This window comes from Oncorhynchus masou, chromosome 15 (assembly GCF_036934945.1).
Source record: "Oncorhynchus masou masou isolate Uvic2021 chromosome 15, UVic_Omas_1.1, whole genome shotgun sequence".
NCBI classification, from domain to species: domain Eukaryota; kingdom Metazoa; phylum Chordata; class Actinopteri; order Salmoniformes; family Salmonidae; genus Oncorhynchus; species Oncorhynchus masou.
Window position 1 is genome coordinate 27,847,032 of NC_088226.1, and position 19,047 is coordinate 27,866,078.

The 19,047-nt window shown below is 42.1% G+C and overlaps 1 protein-coding gene across 9 annotated transcripts in view; it reads right to left on the reverse strand.

Annotated features, from left to right (window-relative positions):
- LOC135556073 (C-Jun-amino-terminal kinase-interacting protein 3-like) overlaps positions 1-19,047 on the reverse strand; it is an 81,360-nt gene that overhangs the window by 57,383 nt on the left and 4,930 nt on the right. For 7 of the 9 annotated variants that reach the window (XM_064988970.1, XM_064988969.1, XM_064988977.1 and 4 more), the window contains 5 exons: positions 9,124-9,244; positions 6,578-6,648; positions 6,327-6,418; positions 5,638-5,661; positions 32-89 (listed from right to left, as the gene is read on the reverse strand). In XM_064988970.1, coding sequence (XP_064845042.1) covers positions 32-89; positions 5,638-5,661; positions 6,327-6,418; positions 6,578-6,648; positions 9,124-9,244 — 366 coding nt within the window. Of the gene's footprint in view, positions 1-31; positions 90-5,637; positions 5,662-6,326; positions 6,419-6,577; positions 6,649-7,426; positions 7,438-9,123; positions 9,245-19,047 lie in introns of those variants that run through there. The other 2 variants (XM_064988976.1, XM_064988972.1) reach the window with 2 other exon arrangements.

Sequence of the window (19,047 nt, forward strand, 5' to 3'; positions counted from 1 at the left end):
TTATCATCCTAGCCCCCCCACCCCCACATACCATCCCCATGCCCTCTCCACTGGGGTACAGGCTCAACGACGGGGGACGCTCCACTTTGCTGCTGGGGGAAAAGAGGGGCGGGAGGAGAGAGGAGGACAGGAGAGTGGAGCACGAAACAAAGGGGTTTGAGAGAAGAAAAAGGAAACGGGGACGGGGAGATAGAGGGAGGGGCAGAGAGAGAGAGGTGAGGGGGAAAAGAGAGGAGAGGGGCAGAGAGAGGGTTAGAGAGGGGAGAGGGGCTGCATCCCCGATGTACATTTAGGCTGAAAAGAGAGAGGGAGGGGCAGAGAGAGCAGGAGATAATGTACTGTACATTAGGTATCTGGAGAGAGGTGAAAGCTAACTTTGGGGTTGTATAACATAAAACTAAAAATCCCCTGAATTAAGTACAACACACAAAGCCAGCTACTGGACAGACTGACACTAAACCAGACCGACATAATATGACACGAGATATCCATGTTATGGAGAACCGGGAGAGGCTATAAGGACACACCTGTTGCCCAAATTTATGACGTACTGTATGTCGCGCAGCTGAGAGTAAAGTGGAGGCGAGCGGATTGGTTGGGTTCAGTCAAGCTGGTGCGAATGACCAATGCAACTGTGTTGTATTGAGGCTTGCCAACTGGAGTTGCTTCCCACTGCGCAGCTGTATTACATGGTCAATTTCTTCCATCCCAATTTATTTTATTTTGAGTAGGTTAACAGCCTACACAAAAAATAATGTGTCAAATTGGTAGTAACCATATGGATGTCACCATGATACAGTCTACTGCTCAATGGGGAGAGTTTGCCAGCAACAACGTTCATTAAAATGTTTGTTTTTTTAAATTGCACCAAAGAAAACTCTGTATGCATCAATGATGTCGCTCTTGCTGCTGGTGATTCTCTGATCCACCTCAACGCAGACGACACCATTCTGTATACTTCTGGCCATTCTTTGGACACTGTGCTAACTAACCTCCAGACGAGCTTCATGGCCATACAACTCTCCTCCTGTGGCCTCCAACTGCTCCTTAAATGCAAGTAAAACTAAATGCATGCTATTCAACCGATCGCTGCCCGCACCCGCCCGTCCATCCAGCATCCCTACTCTGGACGGTTCTGACTTAGAATGTGTGGACAACTACAAATATCTAGGTGTCTGGTTAGACTGTAAACTCTCCTTCCAGACCCACATTAACCATCTCCAATCCAAAATTAAATCTAGAATTGGCTTCCTATTTGGCAACAAAGCATCCATCACTCATGCTGCCAAACATACTCTCGTAAAACTGACTATCCTACCGATCCTCGATTTCTGCGATGTCATTTACAAAATAGCCTCCAACACTCTACTCAAAAAATTGGATGCAGTCTATCACAGTGCCATCCGTTTTGTCACCAAAGCCCCATATACAGTGCCTTGCGAAAGTATTCGGCCCCCTTGAACTTTGCGACCTTTTGCCACATTTCAGGCTTCAAACATAAAGATATAAAACTGTATTTTTTTGTGAAGAATCAAAAACAAGTGGGACACAATCATAAAGTAGAACGACATTTATTGGATATTTCAAACTTTTTTAACAAATCAAAAACTGAAAAATTGGGCGTGCAAAATTATTCAGCCCCTTTACTTTCAGTGCAGCAAACTCTCTCCAGAAGTTCAGTGAGGATCTCTGAATGATCCAATGTTGACGTAAATGACCAATGATGATAAATACAATCCACCTGTGTGTAATCAAGTCTCCGTATCAATGCACCTACACTGTAATAGTCTCAGAGGTCCGTTAAAAGCGCAGAGAGCATCATGAAGAACAAGGAACACACCAGGCAGGTCTGAGATACTGTTGTGAAGAAGTTTAAAGCCGGATTTGGATACAAAAAGATTTCCCAACCTTTAAACATCCCAAGGAGCACTGTGCAAGCGATAATATTGAAATGGAAGGAGTATCAGACCACTGCAAATCTACCAAGACCTGGCCGTCCCTCTAAACTTTCAGCTCATACAAGGAGAAGACTGATCAGAGATGCAGCCAAGAGGCCCATGATCACTCTGGATGAACTGCAGAGATCTACAGCTGAGGTGGGAGACTCTGTCCATAGGACAATAATCAGTCGTATATTGCACAAATCTGGCCTTTATGGAAGAGTGGCAAGAAGAAAGCTATTTCTTAAAGATATCCATAAAAAGTGTTGTTTAAAGTTTGCCACAAGCCACCTGGGAGACACACCAAACATGTGGAAGAAGGTGCTCTGGTCAGATGAAACCAAAATTGGCAACAATGCAAAACGTTATGTTTGGCGTAAAAGCAACACAGCCCATAACCCTGAACACACCATCCCCACTGTCAAACATGGTGGTGGCAGCATCATGGTTTGGGCCTGCTTTTCTTCAGCAGGGACAGGGACGATGGTTAAAATTGATGGGAAGATGGATGGAGCCAAATACAGGACCATTCTGGAAGAAAACCTGATGGAGTCTGCAAAAGACCTGAGACTGGGACGAAGATTTGTCTTCCAACAAGACAATGATCCAAAACATAAAGCAAAATCTACAATGGAATGGTTCAAAAATAAACATATCCAGGTGTTAGAATGGCCAAGTCAAAGTCCAGACCTGAATCCACTCGAGAATCTGTGGAAAGAACTGAAAACTGCTGTTCACAAATGCTCTCCATCCAACCTCAGTGAGCTCAAGCTGTTTTGCAAGGAGGAATGGGGAAACATTTCAGTCTCTCGATGTAAAACTAATAGAGACATACCCCAAGCGACTTACAGCTGTAATCGCAGCAAAAGGTGGTGCTACAAAGTATTAACTTAAGGGGGCTGAATAATTTTGCACGCCCAATTTTTCAGTTTTTGATTTGTTAAAACAGTTTGAAATATCCAATAAATGTCGTTCCACTTCATGATTGTGTCCCACTTGTTGTTGATTCTTCACAAAAAAATACAGTTTTATATCTTTATGTTTGAAGCCTGAAATGTGGCAAAAGGTCGCAAAGTTCAAGGGGGCCGAATACTTTCGCAAGGCACTGTACTACCCACCACTCCGACCTGTATGCTCTCGTTGGCTGGCCCTCGCTTCATACTCGTCGCCAAACTGGTTCCAGGTCATCTACAAGTCTTTGCTAGGTAAAGCCCTGCCTTATCTCAGTTTACTGATCAGCATAGCAGCACACACACGCTCCAGCAGGTATATTTCACTGGTCAACCCCAAAGCCAATTCCTCCTTTGGCCGCCTTTCCTTCCAGTTTTTTGCTGCCAATGACTGGAACGAACGGCAAAAATCACTGAAGCTGGAGACTCATATCTCCCTCAGTAACTTCAATCACCAACTGTCAGAGCAGCTCACGGATCATTGCACCTTAAATAGGCCATCCAACTACCTCATCTCCATACTGTATTTATTTATTTTGCTCCTTCGCACCCCATTCGCATTCATCTTCTGCACGTCAATCACTCCAGTGTTTAATTGCTATATCGTAATTACCTCGCCACTATGGCCTGTTTATTGCCTTTACCTCCCTTATCTTACCTCATTTGCACACATTGTATATAGACTTTTTTTTCCTACTGTATGTTTGTTTATTCCATGTGTAACTCCATGTTGTTGTATGTGTCGAACTGCTTTGCTTTATCTTGGCCAGGTCACAGTTGTAAATGAGAACTTGTTCTCAACTAGCCTACCTGGTTAAATAAAGGAGAAAAAAATATATATATATTTAAAAAATAAAAAAGTGATCGACAACAATACAGATTAAAAACAAAACAACAAAAAAAGGTGTGCAGGTGTAGTTGGAAGCCTAAGGGCTTATATGAAAACCACACCACAAAAAAACTATATGCAATACATAAGTACAAAAGTAAAAAAGGTTTGTTAAAACAGATAACACAACCTACTAAATATAAATGACTTGAACATGGAGCACAGTGTCCTTTGCTTCTGCTTGCCGAGCACTGCTGTCCCGCAGTAAGGAGTGGGAAGTAGCTAGCTAGTGTAGCCAATATCAAGCCTGGGTGACAGCGAAAGCACATTTATTGCAGTGAATTTCACATAAAATACTAAGATAAAAACGTAATTATTCTGAATACTCTACCAAGTCCTGACTTCGGCAGACAAGTTTCAAATCCTCGCTGGAGTTTCTAGCCACAAGCATAAACTAGCTAGCTCGGAAGGGCTCATCAGGACGACTGCATGAACAAACTGAACCGAATCCATTCGTCTCCACTCGACTCAGCTGTGCGACAGAAACACAGACAGACCATAAACAGTGGGTGATATAGGAGAAGGTAAAGGACAAAGGCACAAACTCTAGGCCCATTCCATATTGGGCCATACTGGGGGCAGGGGAACTTCTAGTCCAAGGAGAGGCTGGTTAGTCAATGGAGCCAGGGCAGTGATTGTCAGTCCTATTCCTGGGAACCACAGGGTCTGCAGGCCTGATTCAACTAATCAACAAGCCCCCCATTTGTTGAATCAGGTGTGTTAGTGCTGGGCTGGAGCAAAAGCCTGTATACTCAGCAGACCTGGGTTTTTAAATACCTGAAAATTTGTGCTGAGCGATTAACCAAAGTTCAGTTTTTTTGTTGTTGTTATTATAAACAACTAATTGACATGCTTCAATTACTTGAATTCCACTTAGTTTTTATTTTTTTTGGTAGCCCAACACCCTGTTTCTCTAGAGAGAAATCAAATCATGCACGAGAGAAATTAAGTCCAGCGCTATATGGGATGCTGAGCTGACGGGAGTTTTCATTAAGCAAATATTCAAGTTCAGCTCAGAAACGTGGTAATTAACTACAATGGCCATAATCCATTGCGCCTGTTCTTTTCTGGTTTGGATATATTTTTACGCCTGCTATGCTAGGTTAGATACACACAGACCGCATACGCCACAGCATGAGAGAGAAGATAGTAGACAACACAATAACAAGAGAGAGGGATAGAGTTTGTGAAAGTATGCCTTATCTACTTTAAAGAACTAGTAAAAAGATTTCGTCAGACAGCTTGTAGCATACTTAGGCATGCTAGCCTAGCTAGATAGGATGAATAAAGACAGTACAGTATGGGGAGAACAGAGATAACGTTAGATGGTTGTCTGGCTGGCTGCTACTGCCTGAGCAGAGTTGAGATGCTGATTTTAAGGAATTAATACTTATGAAGTCGCCAAATAAAACTAAGTAATATACACAACTGAAATATTTAAATATTTAATAGCAATTCTCTATTTTTCTATGTGGACCTGACAGAGACAATGGAATATTTCCAATGTTTTGACAATTGAATGTTCACTATTTTTGAAAAAGCTCTAATCATTTTAATGTCATTATTTCATAATGCATTTAATGTAAAAAATAAATAATCAAACTGAAACGACCTCAAAAATCAATAATCCCTTGGCACTACTGAAATAAATACTGTATCTGAGCCTGGTTCAGCTTGCCTGGCTTAATAAACCAATAGAAAAGTCCCAAAAAGACTCAGCAAAAAGCTCTGAATATTTAAAATGATTTTCCAAGTATTTGAACCCGGGTCCTATACTCAGGACCAAGACTGACAAACACTGAATGAGATTGAGGGGACAGGGATGGAGGGGAAGAGGTTTTTGGGGGTAGTGATTTACCTTTTCCTCCACATGTGGCGTTGACTGTGCAACACAGCAGCACGAGCACAGAGTGAGACAACGAGACAGACATATATTGATTAGAGTGAAGCCAAACCATGATACAACAGGTCACAAGTGGTGTAGTGGAGGGTAAAACACACGTAAATGTTGTTTACTGACATATTTTATTTTGCACAAGCTTTTACCCACCTTTTGTGGAAAAACGGCATTGAAAGTATAGGGAGCGTTACTTTACTCACCACAAACAGCGATCAGCTTTTACCCACCTGTTTTTTAACCACTACATCACTGGTCACAAGACAAGCTACCACAGACTAACACACAGCAGCACAACAGAAGGCATTACACACAACACAACAACAGCACACTAAACACATAACACTAAACCCTAGCACACTTATTCCAAGCACAACAAAGCACAGACCATTACCTCAGCATAGTTGCTACTACTAAGCTATGCCAGGATCCATTTCTATACTCTTTCCCCTGCACACACACACACACACACACACCCACCAACACACCCACCTACCCACACTTTCCAGAAAGGTCACAACTAACTATATTATTTTATGTCTATGTTGTTATATGAATTGTAGAGCTTTGTCTGTATGCTGCTCAACAAATTTCCTCACTTGGGGATAACATTTTATGATGAAAATGATTTTTTAAAGTTGGCCACTCACGTTTGTCCACTGCCTGGCCCTTCTGACTGGCTGTTGATCCCTGCCTGTTGCATCTTGGACCTCTCAATATGCTCCACATATGTTTGAATCATCTGACAGGAAGAGAGAGGATGAGTGAGGAAGATGGACGTAATTCCACTGACTTGGTTCTATTGCACCAGGCAAACAACATCATGATACAAACCTAGCAGCTTGTATGGAGTCAGATACTAAACTCTCTCATGCACGCACACACACATGGCTGTTCCTACCTCCGTGTGTCGCTGGTGCAATGCATTGTACTCCTTCTTCATGTCTGACTCACGCTCCTCCAGACGAGTGACTGAAACCCAGATAAACAGAATCAGAGTCAACCAGCCTCCCATTGTAACAGCACTGTGGGTTATACACTTCGGGCTGGTGAGATTCTCCATTGAAAGTGACTATTAGTCCAGGACTTTCTGGAAATGGCTCCATATTGAACAGTGGATAGTGTGATGGTGCTCTCCATTTAAAGCTGGTCTGCTTTGAAACACTAAATGGTAGCAGGCCCGTTTTCTCATTGATTGAATGTGAGTCAGTTTGCTGTCAGAGGCACTAAAACCCTTTTAAGCCATATTAACCACAGAACATGCACTGGCTCATCCGGACATGGTGGGTTAGTGTAAAACGGGCTACACTGTGTCCTTGAATACTACATGCAAAGCTCTTCATGGTGCAAAACCAATGTGTGCTAGTAGGCTATGTTTAGTCCTCCACATCGTAGGTAGACAATCACTATGTGCTAGGCTATACACTTTGTGCTTGGCTGTCAATAGTATACCATCACATTGTGCTAGTTATGAGTAATGCAGACTCACGGTGTGTGCGGTAGTTCTGAGTCGTGAAGACTCACAGTGTGCTAGTTCTGAGTTGTGCTAGTTCTGATTAGTGCACACTTGCAGTGTGCTAGTTTTGAGAAGTACACACTCACTCTGGTCGAAGCAGTTCTAGCTCTGAGTAATATTACACAGTGTTTTAGTACTGAGGTACTACTCACTCTGGTTGGAGTAGTTCAAGTTATTATAGTTCTATACTCACTCTGGTTGGAGTAGTTCAGGTTATTATAGTTCTATACTCACTCTGGTCAGAGTAGTTCTAGTTTTTAAACATTGATGAGCAACAGAAAAACACATACAGAATCGATGTGTTGTCTTATGTAAACAAAGTATGATCCATCGTACTGCTGGGCATATCTGTCTCACTGTAAATGCCATCACCTGCAGCTGTTTATCCCATGTTAATGGGCAAATGGCATTGTCAACATCAAATTGTCAGAGTACTTCTAGTTATTAATTCTATACTCACTCTTGATGAAGTAATTCTAGTTATTAATAGTCTATACTCACTCTGGTCGGAGAAGTTCTAGTTATCATAGTTCTATACTCACTCTGATCGAAGTAGTTCTGGTTATTATAATTTTACACTCACTCTATTTGGAGTAATTCTAGTTATTAAGTTTAAGGGTGTTTTCGCAAATAGTCCTCTTTAAAATAACTGATCTCAGTCCTCTTTAGTGAACTCTGGGGTAAAAAAAAGCTAAAGAACTCAGTTCCCTTTGTATTCACACTGCCTGTCACGCCTGCTCCCGCTTCCCCTCTCTTGCGCTCGAGGGTGCCAGGCTGCCCTTCACTACCCCACACCTGTCACCATCATTACGTGCATCAGCGCTCATTGGACTCACCTGGACTCCTTTACTTTGTTGATTACCCCTCTATATCTGTCTGCTCCTCAGTTTGTTCCCTGTGTCATCATTGATGTTGTTACGTTTTCCCCTGTCCAGACGATGTCCTTGTTTGTTTCTTGTATATTATCCATTAAATGTACACTCCCTGTACTTGCTTCTCATCTCCCAGCGTCAGTCCTTACACTGCCCTTGACTTCGAATGAGGACTCAACTCTTTTGCCTGTTCACTTCACCTATTTTGTGGTCCGAGTCTTCTTTGATTTCACATTGCAATGTTTTAAAAAGGAACCAAGGTCTTTTCCCAACATTGAATCAATGTACTCTGCGTTTTTACAAAGTGCAGGACAAGCCATTCCATCAGAACTTGTTATCATACAGATATTTATTAATACTTATATTTTGGAAGATAATAGATTGCATTTAGTTAAAAGATGAGACATAATAATTATAATTTCTATGAACATGTAAATATTATTGGTAACAGAATAAATAGCAGAAGAATAACTGCAGACAAATAATGCAATAATTGAAAATTCTACACCCAATGTAGTCTACTGCCCCTTTAAGAGCTAAAATAGATTTGTACCCTATGTCGTGATTCTCACCAAGGATATTGTTGTCATCACACACTATTCAAACCCCACATGGAAATAAACAGGTTAGAATATCTCTTTATAGATTACATATTGCAAACAAATAATATTTTTCTGCGAACCGGCAGATAATCATCTTCTCTTTTTTGTGGCACCAACGTGAGGGGTTATGGGAGGGGAAACAGTGTTGCAGTATTCTAGTATGTGGTGTGGGAATAATAACAAGCGAACCTGTGTAGCTTTGTGTTCACATTGCCCTAAAAAAGTGAACCGGGCCGAGGAATTCAAGGGAACCGAACTGACCACTTCTCGAGTTCGGTTCGGGGTCCATTTTGAGGGGTCTGAGTTCCTTTGGAGTGTTCACACTGGACAAAAAAATTAAGCAAACCACGCTGAGTTCACAAAAATTGTCAGAAAGGGACCAAGTGTGAAAACACACTAATACTCACTCTGGTCAGAGTAGTTCTAGTTCGGAGCAGTAACAGTAGTCTATACTCACTCTGGTCAGAGTAGTTCTTGGTCTTGAGCTCCAGTTGTTTCCCCTGCAGTTCCAAGCTCTCCACATGAGTCTGCAAGTCCTTCTTCTCCCCCTCCAATGCATCCTCAAACTCAATGAATTTCTGTGGGAGAGAACAACCATACACAGTCAGTCAAAACGCTATGGGCTGGTTTCCCAGACACAGATTAAGCCTAGTCCTGGACTAAAACGCTGACTCAAGGGAGAATCTCCACTGAAATGTTTTTTTTTTTAGCCCAAGACTAGATTTACTCCGGGAAACCGGCCCTAAACATTTTAATGGGAGAGAACAACCAATAATTAATTCAGGAAGTGAACTGAAATTGCAAATCAAGAATGGAAAAATCTTCATCAAAAATAAAATAGATAGGAATTACAGCGCACTCGGAAAGTATTCAGACCCCGTGACTTTTTCCACAATTTGTTACAGCATTATTCTAAAAATGGATTACATTTTTTTTTAAATCTTCATCAATGTCCACACAATAATGACAAAGCGAAAACTGGTTTTTAGAAATGTTAGCAAATGTATTCAAAATAAAAAAAAACAGAAATATCTTATTTACATAAGTATTCAGACCCTTTGCTATGAGACTCGAAATTGAGCTCAAGTGCATCCTGTTTCCATTGATAATCATTGAGATGTTTCTACAACTTGATTGGAGTCCACCTGTGGTAAATTCAATTGATTAGACATGACTTGGAAAGGCACACGCCTGTCTATATAAGGTCCCACAGTTGACAGTGCATGTCAGAGCAAAAACTAAGCCATGAGGTCGAAGGAATTGTCCTTAGAGCTCCGAGACAGGATTGTGTCGAGGCACAGATCTGGGGAAGGGTACCAAAACATCTCTGCAGAATTGAAGGTCCCCAAGAACACAGTGGCCTCCATCATTCTTAATTGTAAGAAGTTTGGAACCACCAAGACTCTTCCTAGAGCTGGCTGCCCGGCCAAACTGAGCAATCGGGGGGAAAAGGGCCTTGGTCAGGGAGGTGACCAATAACCCAATGTTCACTCTGATAGATCTCCGGAGTTCCTCTGTGGAGATCTGAGAACCTTCCAGAAGGACAACCATTTCTGCAGCACTCCACCAATCAAGCCTTTATGGTAGATGGTAGAGTGGCCAGACGGAAGCCACTCCTCAGTAAAAAAGCATATGACAGGCCGCTTGGACTTTGCCAAAAGGCACCTAAAGGACCCTCAGACCATGAGAAACCAGATTCTCTGGTTTGATGAAACCAAGATTGAACTCTTTGGCCTGAATGTCAAGCATCACATCTGGAGGAAACCTGGCATCATCCCTACGGTGAAGCATGGTGGTGGCAGCATCATGCTGTGGAGATGTATTTCAGTGTTAGGGACTAGGAGACTAGTCAGGATCGAGGGAAAGATGAACGGAGCAAAGTAATAATAATAATATATCCCATTTAGCAGACGCTTTTGTCCAAAGCGACTTACAAGTCGGCTGGGGCCACTATTTTTGCATATGGGTGGCCCCAGTGGGAAACGAACCCACGACGCTTGGCGTTGCAAGCACCATGCTCTACCGACTGAGCCACACAGGACAGAGATATCCTTGATGAAAACCTGCTCCAGAGACCTCAGGACCTTAGACTGGGGCAAAACTTCACCTTCCAACAGGACAACGACCCTAAGCACACAGTCAAGACAACTTCAAGACAAATCTCTGAATGTCATTGAATGGCCCAGCCAGAGCCCGGACTTGAACCCAATCGAACACCTCTGGAGAGAACTGAAAATAGCTGTGCAGCGAAGCTCCCGATCCAACCTGACAGAACTTGAGAGGATCTGCAGAGAAAAATGGGAGAAACCCTTCAAATATAGGTGTGCCAAGCATGTAGCGTCATACCCAAGAAGACTCAAGGCTGTAAACTCTGCCAAAGGTGGTTCAACAAAGTACTGAGTAAAGGATCTGAATACCTACAGTGGCAAGAAAAAGTATGTGAACCCTTTGGAATTACCGGGACTTCTGCATAAATTGGGTTATCAAATGTGATCTTATCTTCATCTAAGTCACAACAATAGACACACATAGTGTGCTTAAACTAATAACACACAAATTATTGAATTTTTATTATATATATATATATATTATTATTTTTATTTTTTTTACCTTGACGGCCTAGGAACAGTGGGTTAACTGCCTGTTCAGGGGCAGAACGACAGATTTGTACCTTGTCAGCTTGGGGATTTGAACTTGCAACCTTTCGGTTACTCGTCCAACGCTCTAACCACTAGGCTACCCTGCCGCCCCTCATTTAAACATTCACAGTGTAGGTTGGAAAAAGTACATGAACCCCTAAGCTAATGACTTCTCCAAAAGCTAATTGGGGTCAGGAGTTATCTAACCTGGCGTCCAATCAATGAGACGAGATCTAAGATGTTGGTTAGAGCTGCCCTGCCCCACAAAAACACTCACAAAGAGTTTGCTATTCATAAGAAGCATTGCCTGATATGAACCATGCCTCGAACAAAAGAGATCTCAGAAGAACTGTTGACTTGCATGGAAAGGGTTACAAAAGTATCTCTAAAAGTCTTGATGTTCATCAGTCCACGGCAAGACAAATTGCCTTTAAATTGAGAAAGTTCAGCACTGTTCCTACTCTCCCTAGGAGTGGCTGTTCTGCAAAGATGACTGCAAGAGAACAGTGCAGAATGCTCAATGAGGTAAAGAAGAATCCTAGCGTGTCAGCTAAAGACTTACAGAAATCTCTGGAACACGCTAACATCTCTGTTGACGAGTCTACGATACGTAAAACACTAAACAAGAATGGTGTTCATGCGAGGACACCACGGAAGAAGCCAGTGCTGTCCAAAAAAACATTTCTGCAACATCTGAAGTTCGCGAAAGAGCACCTGGATGTTCCACAGCGGTACTGGCAAAATATTCAGAGTTGTTTGGAAGGAACACACAACACTATGTGTGGAGAAAAAAATGGCACAGAACACCAACATAAAAACCTCATCCCAACTGTAAAGTGTGGTGGAGGGAGCATCATGGTTTGGGGCTCCTTTACTGCCTCAGGGCCTGGACATGCAATCATCGACAGAAAAATGAATTCCCAGGTTTATCAAGACATTTTGCAGGAGAATGTAAGGCTCTCTGTCCTCCAATTGAAGAAGCAAATCAACAGCAGAATGGCTTCAACAGAAGAAAATACACCTTCTGGAGTGACCCAGTCAAAGTCCTGACCTAAACCCGATATGAGATGCTGTGGCATGACCTTGAGAGCGGTTCACACCAGACAGCCCTAGAATATTGATGAACAGAAAACGTTTAGTGAAGAGGAATTGTCCAAAATTCCTCCTGACTGTTGTGCAGCTCTGATCCGCAACTACACAAAACATTTGGTAGAGGTTATTGCTGCCAAAGCAGGGTCAACCAGTAATAAATCCAAGGGTTCGGCATACTTCTCCCACCCTGCACTGTGACCTATTCATGCAGAAATCCAGGTAATTCCAAAGGGTTCACATACTTTTTCTTGCCACTGTATGTAAATGCTTTGTCATTATGGGGTATTATGTGCATATTGATGACTTTTTATTTTTTATTTTTTTTAAATCAATTTTAGAATAAGGCTGTAACGTATCAAAATGTGGAAAAAGTCAAGGGGTCTGAATACTTTCCGAATGCACTGTACATAGGAAAAAGTACATTATTTTCAACCCTATTGTATGCAGCATAACAATTGATCAATTACATGAATGCATGGTGTGTGGTAAACGGCTCACATTGTAAAATATATTATATTGATACACTCTTAGAAAAAGGGGATCCAAAAGTTTTTTTAATCTAGATTAGAATCTAAAAAGGTTATTCTACTGCCGTCCCCAGGTAAGAACCATTTGAATAACCGTTTTGAGTTCCAGATAGAACCCTGTATGAAAAGTGTTCTACATGGAACCCAAAAGGGTTCTCCCACGGGGACAACAGTAGAATAACCCTTTTAGATCATAATCTAGATAAAAACCTTTCTTTTTAATGGTCCTTTGAACAAATGTATCTACATTTCAGCCTTAGCGTGACTGTGGTTGTCAATTACACTCTTTTGTGGATAAAAGAGAGACTTTGGGAGGAATCATAGAACATGTTGTTGCATTTATGTACCAGTGGGTACCCTATCCTCTATATAGTGCACTACCTTTGACTACCTATAGGCCCTGGTCAAAACTAGTGCACTATAAAGGGAACAGGGCGCCATTTAGGTCTGTCTAAAAGCCTTGTAATCTGAGCCTTGACAATTACTCCTAAAGGAAGCGCATGACACAGGGAGGAGATTCCAGCCAGGGTGTGGGCTGTCTTCTCTCTGGACTTGGGAAGATGTTCCCTCTGTCTCTCTCTCCATCTTGGTCTCTCGTTCTTTCACTCTGTCTGCCTCTTTCTCTCTCACTGGGAAGAATTTCTCTCTCCCTCCCTTTGTATCTCTCCATCTCGGTCTTGTTCTTTCGTTCTTTGTCTACCTTTCTCTAACTCCCTCTGTGTTTCATACTTAGGCTGACTGGCTCTCACTCAGGCAAATGAGAAAAAAGTGCACTCAGAATATCCGGAAAACCAAAGTTAGTTACTTTAAGGAGCAGCTCTCTCTCTGTGGGTCGAACCCCAAGAAGTTCTGGAAAACAGTTAAAGACCTGGAGAATAAACCCTCCTCCTCACAGCTGCCCATGTCCCTTAAAGATGATGTGGTTGTTACTGACAAGAAGCACATGGCTGAGCTTTTTAATCACCACTTCATTAAGTCTGGATTCCTATTTGACTCAGCCATACCTCCTTGCCCGTCCAACATTTCCTCATCTCCCACCGCTTCTAATGTGTCTAGCCAGAATGCTCCTCCCTCTTTTTTTCCCCTGCCCCACTACAACGTTTCTCCTTGCAGGCGGTCACTGAGTCCGAGGTGCTAAAGGAGCTCCTTAAACTTGACCCCCAAAAACCATGGTTTAGACCCTTTCTTCTTTAAGGTTGCTGCCCCTACAATCGCCAAGCCTATATCTGACCTTTTTAACCTGTCTCTCCTCTCTGGGGAGGTTCCCATTGCTTGAAAAGGCAGCCACAATTTGTCCTTTATTTAAAGGGGGAGATCAAGCTGATCCTAACTGTGATAGACAGGGCAAATAGAAATAGGCCTATCAAAAGTGTTGGAAAAACTTCTCAACAATCAACTGACTGGCTTTCTTGATGTCTATAGATTTCTCTCAGGTCTACAATCTGGTTTCCACTCAGGTTATGGATGTCACTGCAACCTTAAAGGTCTTCACTGATGTCACCATTGCCCTTGATTCTAAGCAATATTGTGCTGCTATTTTTATTGACTTGGCAAAAGCTTTTGATACGGTAGACCATTCCATTCTTGTGGGTCGGCTAAGGGGTATTGGTGTCTCTGAGTGGTCTTTGGCCTGGTTTGATAGCTACCTCTCTCAAAGAGTGTAGTGTATAAAGTCAGAACAGATGCTGTCTCAGCCACTGCCTATCACCAAGGGTGTATCACAAGGCTCGATCCTAGGCCCCAAGCTCTTCTCAATTTACATCAACAACATAGCTCAGGCAGTAGGAAGCTCTCTCATCCATGTATATGCAGATGATACAATCTTATACTCAGCTGGCCCCTCCCTGGAGTTTGTGTTAAACGCTCTACAACAAAGCGGTCTTAATGTCCAACAAGCTTTCTCTGCCCTTAACCTTGTTCTGAATACCTCCAAAACAAAGGTCATTTGGTTTGGTAAGAAGAATGCCCCACTCCCCACAGGTGTGATTACTACCTCTGAGAGTTTAGAGCTTGAGGTATTTAACCTCATGCAAGTACTTGGGAGTATAGCTAGATGGTACACTGTCCTTCTCTCAGCACATATCAAAGCTGCAGGCTAAAGTTACATCTAGACTTGGTTTACTCTGACGCAATCGCTCCTCTTTCACCCCAGCTGCCAAACTAACCCTCTTAAGGCCTCACTCCCCCTTATCTGACATATCTACTGCATCCTCCACATACATCACCCGTTCTGCCAGACACATTCTGTTAAAGGTTCCCAAAGCACACACATCCCTGGGTCGCTCACCTTTTGAGTTCACTGCAGATAACAACTGGAACAAGCTGCAACAAACACTCAAACTGGACAGTTTTATCTCCATCTCTTCATTCAAAGAATCAATCATGGACACTTTTACTGACAGTTGTGGCTACTTTGCGTGATGCATTGTTGTCTCTACTTTCTTGCCCTTTGTGCTGTTGTCTGTGCCCAATAATGTTCGTACCCTGTTTTGTGCTGCTGCCATGTTGTTGCTACCATGTTGCTACCATGCGGTGTTAGCATGGCAGCAACACAACGTGTTGTTGTCTTAGGTCTCTCTTTATGTAGTGTTGTCTCTCTTGTCGTGATGTGTGTTTTGTCCCATGTTTGTATTTAATTTATTTGTATTTTTAATCCCAGCTCCCGTAGGAGGCCTTTTGGTAGGCCATCATTGTAAATAAGAATGTTTTGTTAACTGACATGTCTAGTTAAATACATATATTCTCCTCTATATTCCCGTTTTATGGCGTGTATTCCTGCTCAGAATTCCATCTCTCTCTTTTCCTCTGTATCGCTCTCTCCCCATTCCCTCTATCATTTCTAAACTCTCTCTCATCCCCTCTCCCTTTCTGTCATAAGCACAAAATCAGGTTACAGTGCCAGCCTCCCTCGGTGTACAATTGATTTCCCATAATGCACCCTGCCCCATCCCCCCATAACTCACCACGTCACTATCTCAGGCAGTGCCTTAAACCAATCCCTGGGTCGCATCTAAAACATTCATGTTTGAAATGGCATCTGTGCACTCGTATGTTCACTGCTGCATTCAAAGTTCGAAACCATCACAGCAAATATATTCACTATGGTCTCATTGTGAATTGAGTTCTGTTGTAAAGGTTATAACTCTGACCCCAACCTTTATAACATTATAACTCTGACCCCAACCTTTATAACATTGTGCAGGTAATGTAATGTGATAATTACTGTTACTTTAATGTATAGAACACTATTCTTCAGTTCATCATGAAGTCTTTAATTCATATAATGCAGTTATAAAACAGTACCTGAGTTACTCCAAAGGACTTTCACTATATCTTTACAGGTTGTCATTACCTTTATAACATTGTGCAGGTAATGTAATGTGATAATTACTGTTACTTTAATGTATAGAACACTATTCTTCAGTTCATCATGAAGTCTTTAATTCATATAATGCAGTTATAAAACAGTACCTGAGTTACTCCAAAGGACTTTCACTATATCTTTACAGGTTGTCATTATCATTATTTATGTTTGTTGGAGCAAGCACTATTTCATCTAAATACTTATCACATTTTCTGACCAGCACACTTACTAATGCAATGAATACGATTGGAGACAGAGAGCTGGTTTCAAGCGCAGGGTGCAGCAGGTGTTTATTTGTAAAGGACCACAGGAGGAGGCAGGTAGCTGGGTCCAGGGGCAGGCAGAAGGTCATACACAGGGGTCCAAAAAGGCAACAATACAGGCAGGGAGAAGGCTAATGACAGTCCTGGAGATCAGGCAAGAGGTTGATGACAGGATATTTGATAGGCAAAAAGCCATCGTTAGTGAGGATAGCCAAAACTATGGTGCACAGGAGGATTAATACAGGAAAAAACAGAGCTCCGAATAGAAGTGTATCAAAACAAACAATACCTCACAATGATTGTGTGCCAAGAACCTAACTAATTAGTGTGTGTAAATGACATACAGGTGTGTGAACAGGTGATCAGAATTCAGTTTATTGGCATCTGGAGAGTGGGCTATGTTCAGGGGATCTGTGTTTGAGAGTGTGAGCTAGAAAGTGGGCTGGAAAGTGAGCTGCGTTCAAGGGATCTTCGTGCTTGAGAGAGTGAGTTGGAAGCAGACCTTACAACTAATTCTTGCACATGCTATTTTTGTGTCACTTGCTTCAAAAAGCATATAAACATATCCTCTTTACATTTTCATGATAATCTATTTTAAATGTATGCATTTAATCATGTTCTTTTCCCTCAAACGTAGCAAACAATGAGACAGAGAAAACCATTCTGTCCCAAAGTGCACCATATTCCCTATATAGCCCCATGGGCCCTAATAAAAAGTAGTGCACTAGGCCAGGAATAGGGTGCTAATTGGGACACAGTCAATGTGACATGGTATATAACTGTACACACAGGTGACTAAGCATCATGTGGCATTGGACCTTTATTTTGGGTAAAACCCTGCACAGCTGTCTGCTTATACTATACTAAAATGTGTCTATGATAACACTAGCAAAGGTCATTAAAATTGTTAAAAGGTTTTAAAAACAATTCTAATAAATTCAAACAGTTGGACAATGGATGAAGATACCCTAACTGTTTTGAATTTATAGCACATAAACCATTTTACTGGAATGGAAACATAATGGAGTTCAGGGATTTGGGTGGGATATTCAATTTATTGTCAAATGTCACTTTTTTTCTTAGAATCCACTTGTGTTCTAATGGTATCAGGTATTTATTTTATTTTGTGTTAAAAGTATGTGCCTCATTTCCATAAATTTCCATACAGTGTCTTTGGAAAGTATTCAGACCCCTTGACTTTTTCCACATTTTGTTACGTTCCAGCCTTATTCTAAACAAAATCCTCAGCAATCTACACCCAATACTCCATAATGACAAATCGTAAACAGGTTTTTATAAATGTTTGCAAATGTATTAAATATAAAAAACAGAAATACCTTATTTACATAAGTATTCAGACCTTTTGCTATGAGATTCGAAATTGCGCTCATGTGCATCCTGTTTCCATTGATAATCCTTGAGATGTTTCTACAGCTTGATTGGAGAACCCGATCGTCACTCTGACAGAGCTCCAGAGTTCCTCTGTGGAGATGGGAGAACCTTCCAGAAGGACAACCATCTCTGCAGCACTCCACCAATCAGGCCTTTAATGACCAGACAGAAGTAAGCCACGCGTCAGTAAAAGGCACATGACAGCCCATTTGGAGTTTGCCAAAAGGCACCTAACGACTCTCAGACCACGAGAAACAAGATTCTCTGGTCTGATTAAGCCAAAATTGAACTTTCCGTACGGTGAAGCATGGTGGTGGCAGCATCATGCTGTGGGGAGGTTTTTCAGGGACTGGGAGACTCGTCAGGATCGAGGCAAAGATGAACGGAGAAAAGTACAGGAGAGATTCTTGATGAAAACCTGCTCCAGAGCGCTCAGGACCTCAGACTGGGGTGAAGGTTCACCTTCCAACAGGACACCGACCTTAAGCAAGATGGCACTGATAGAGATGACAGCATCGCTTCTAGTCCTTAGGAAACTGTGCAGTATTTTGTTTTTTTATCTATTATTTCTTACATCGTTACCCAGAAAACTTTAAGTATTATTACATACAACCGGGAAGAACTATTGGATATCAGAGAGACGTCTACGACCAGGAATACGACTTTCCAAAAAGCAGAACCTTTGTCTGCACCTCCCAGGGTGTTTGAATTGGTTCTAGAGGCAGACCCAAAACAATGCCGCTGGAGGAGAGGGTGCCAGAGCGGTCTTCTAGTGAGGCTTTGGATGTGCGCACACCACCCACCGCTTCAGAGTATATTACTCGCTAATGTCCAGTCCCTAGTTGACAAAATCAGTGGAAGAGTTGCTTTCCAAAGAGATATCCGGGATTGTAACGTTCTCTGTTTCACAGAAACATGGCTAGCTGGGGATATGCTGTCGGAGTCCATACAGCCAACGAGATTCAGTGCATCGCGCCGACAGGAATAATCCTCTCTTCGGTAAGAAGAAGCGCGGGGTGTATGTTTCATGATTAACGACTCATGGTGTAATTGTAACAAGATTCAGGAACTCAAGTCCTTTTGTTCCCCTGACCTAGAATACCT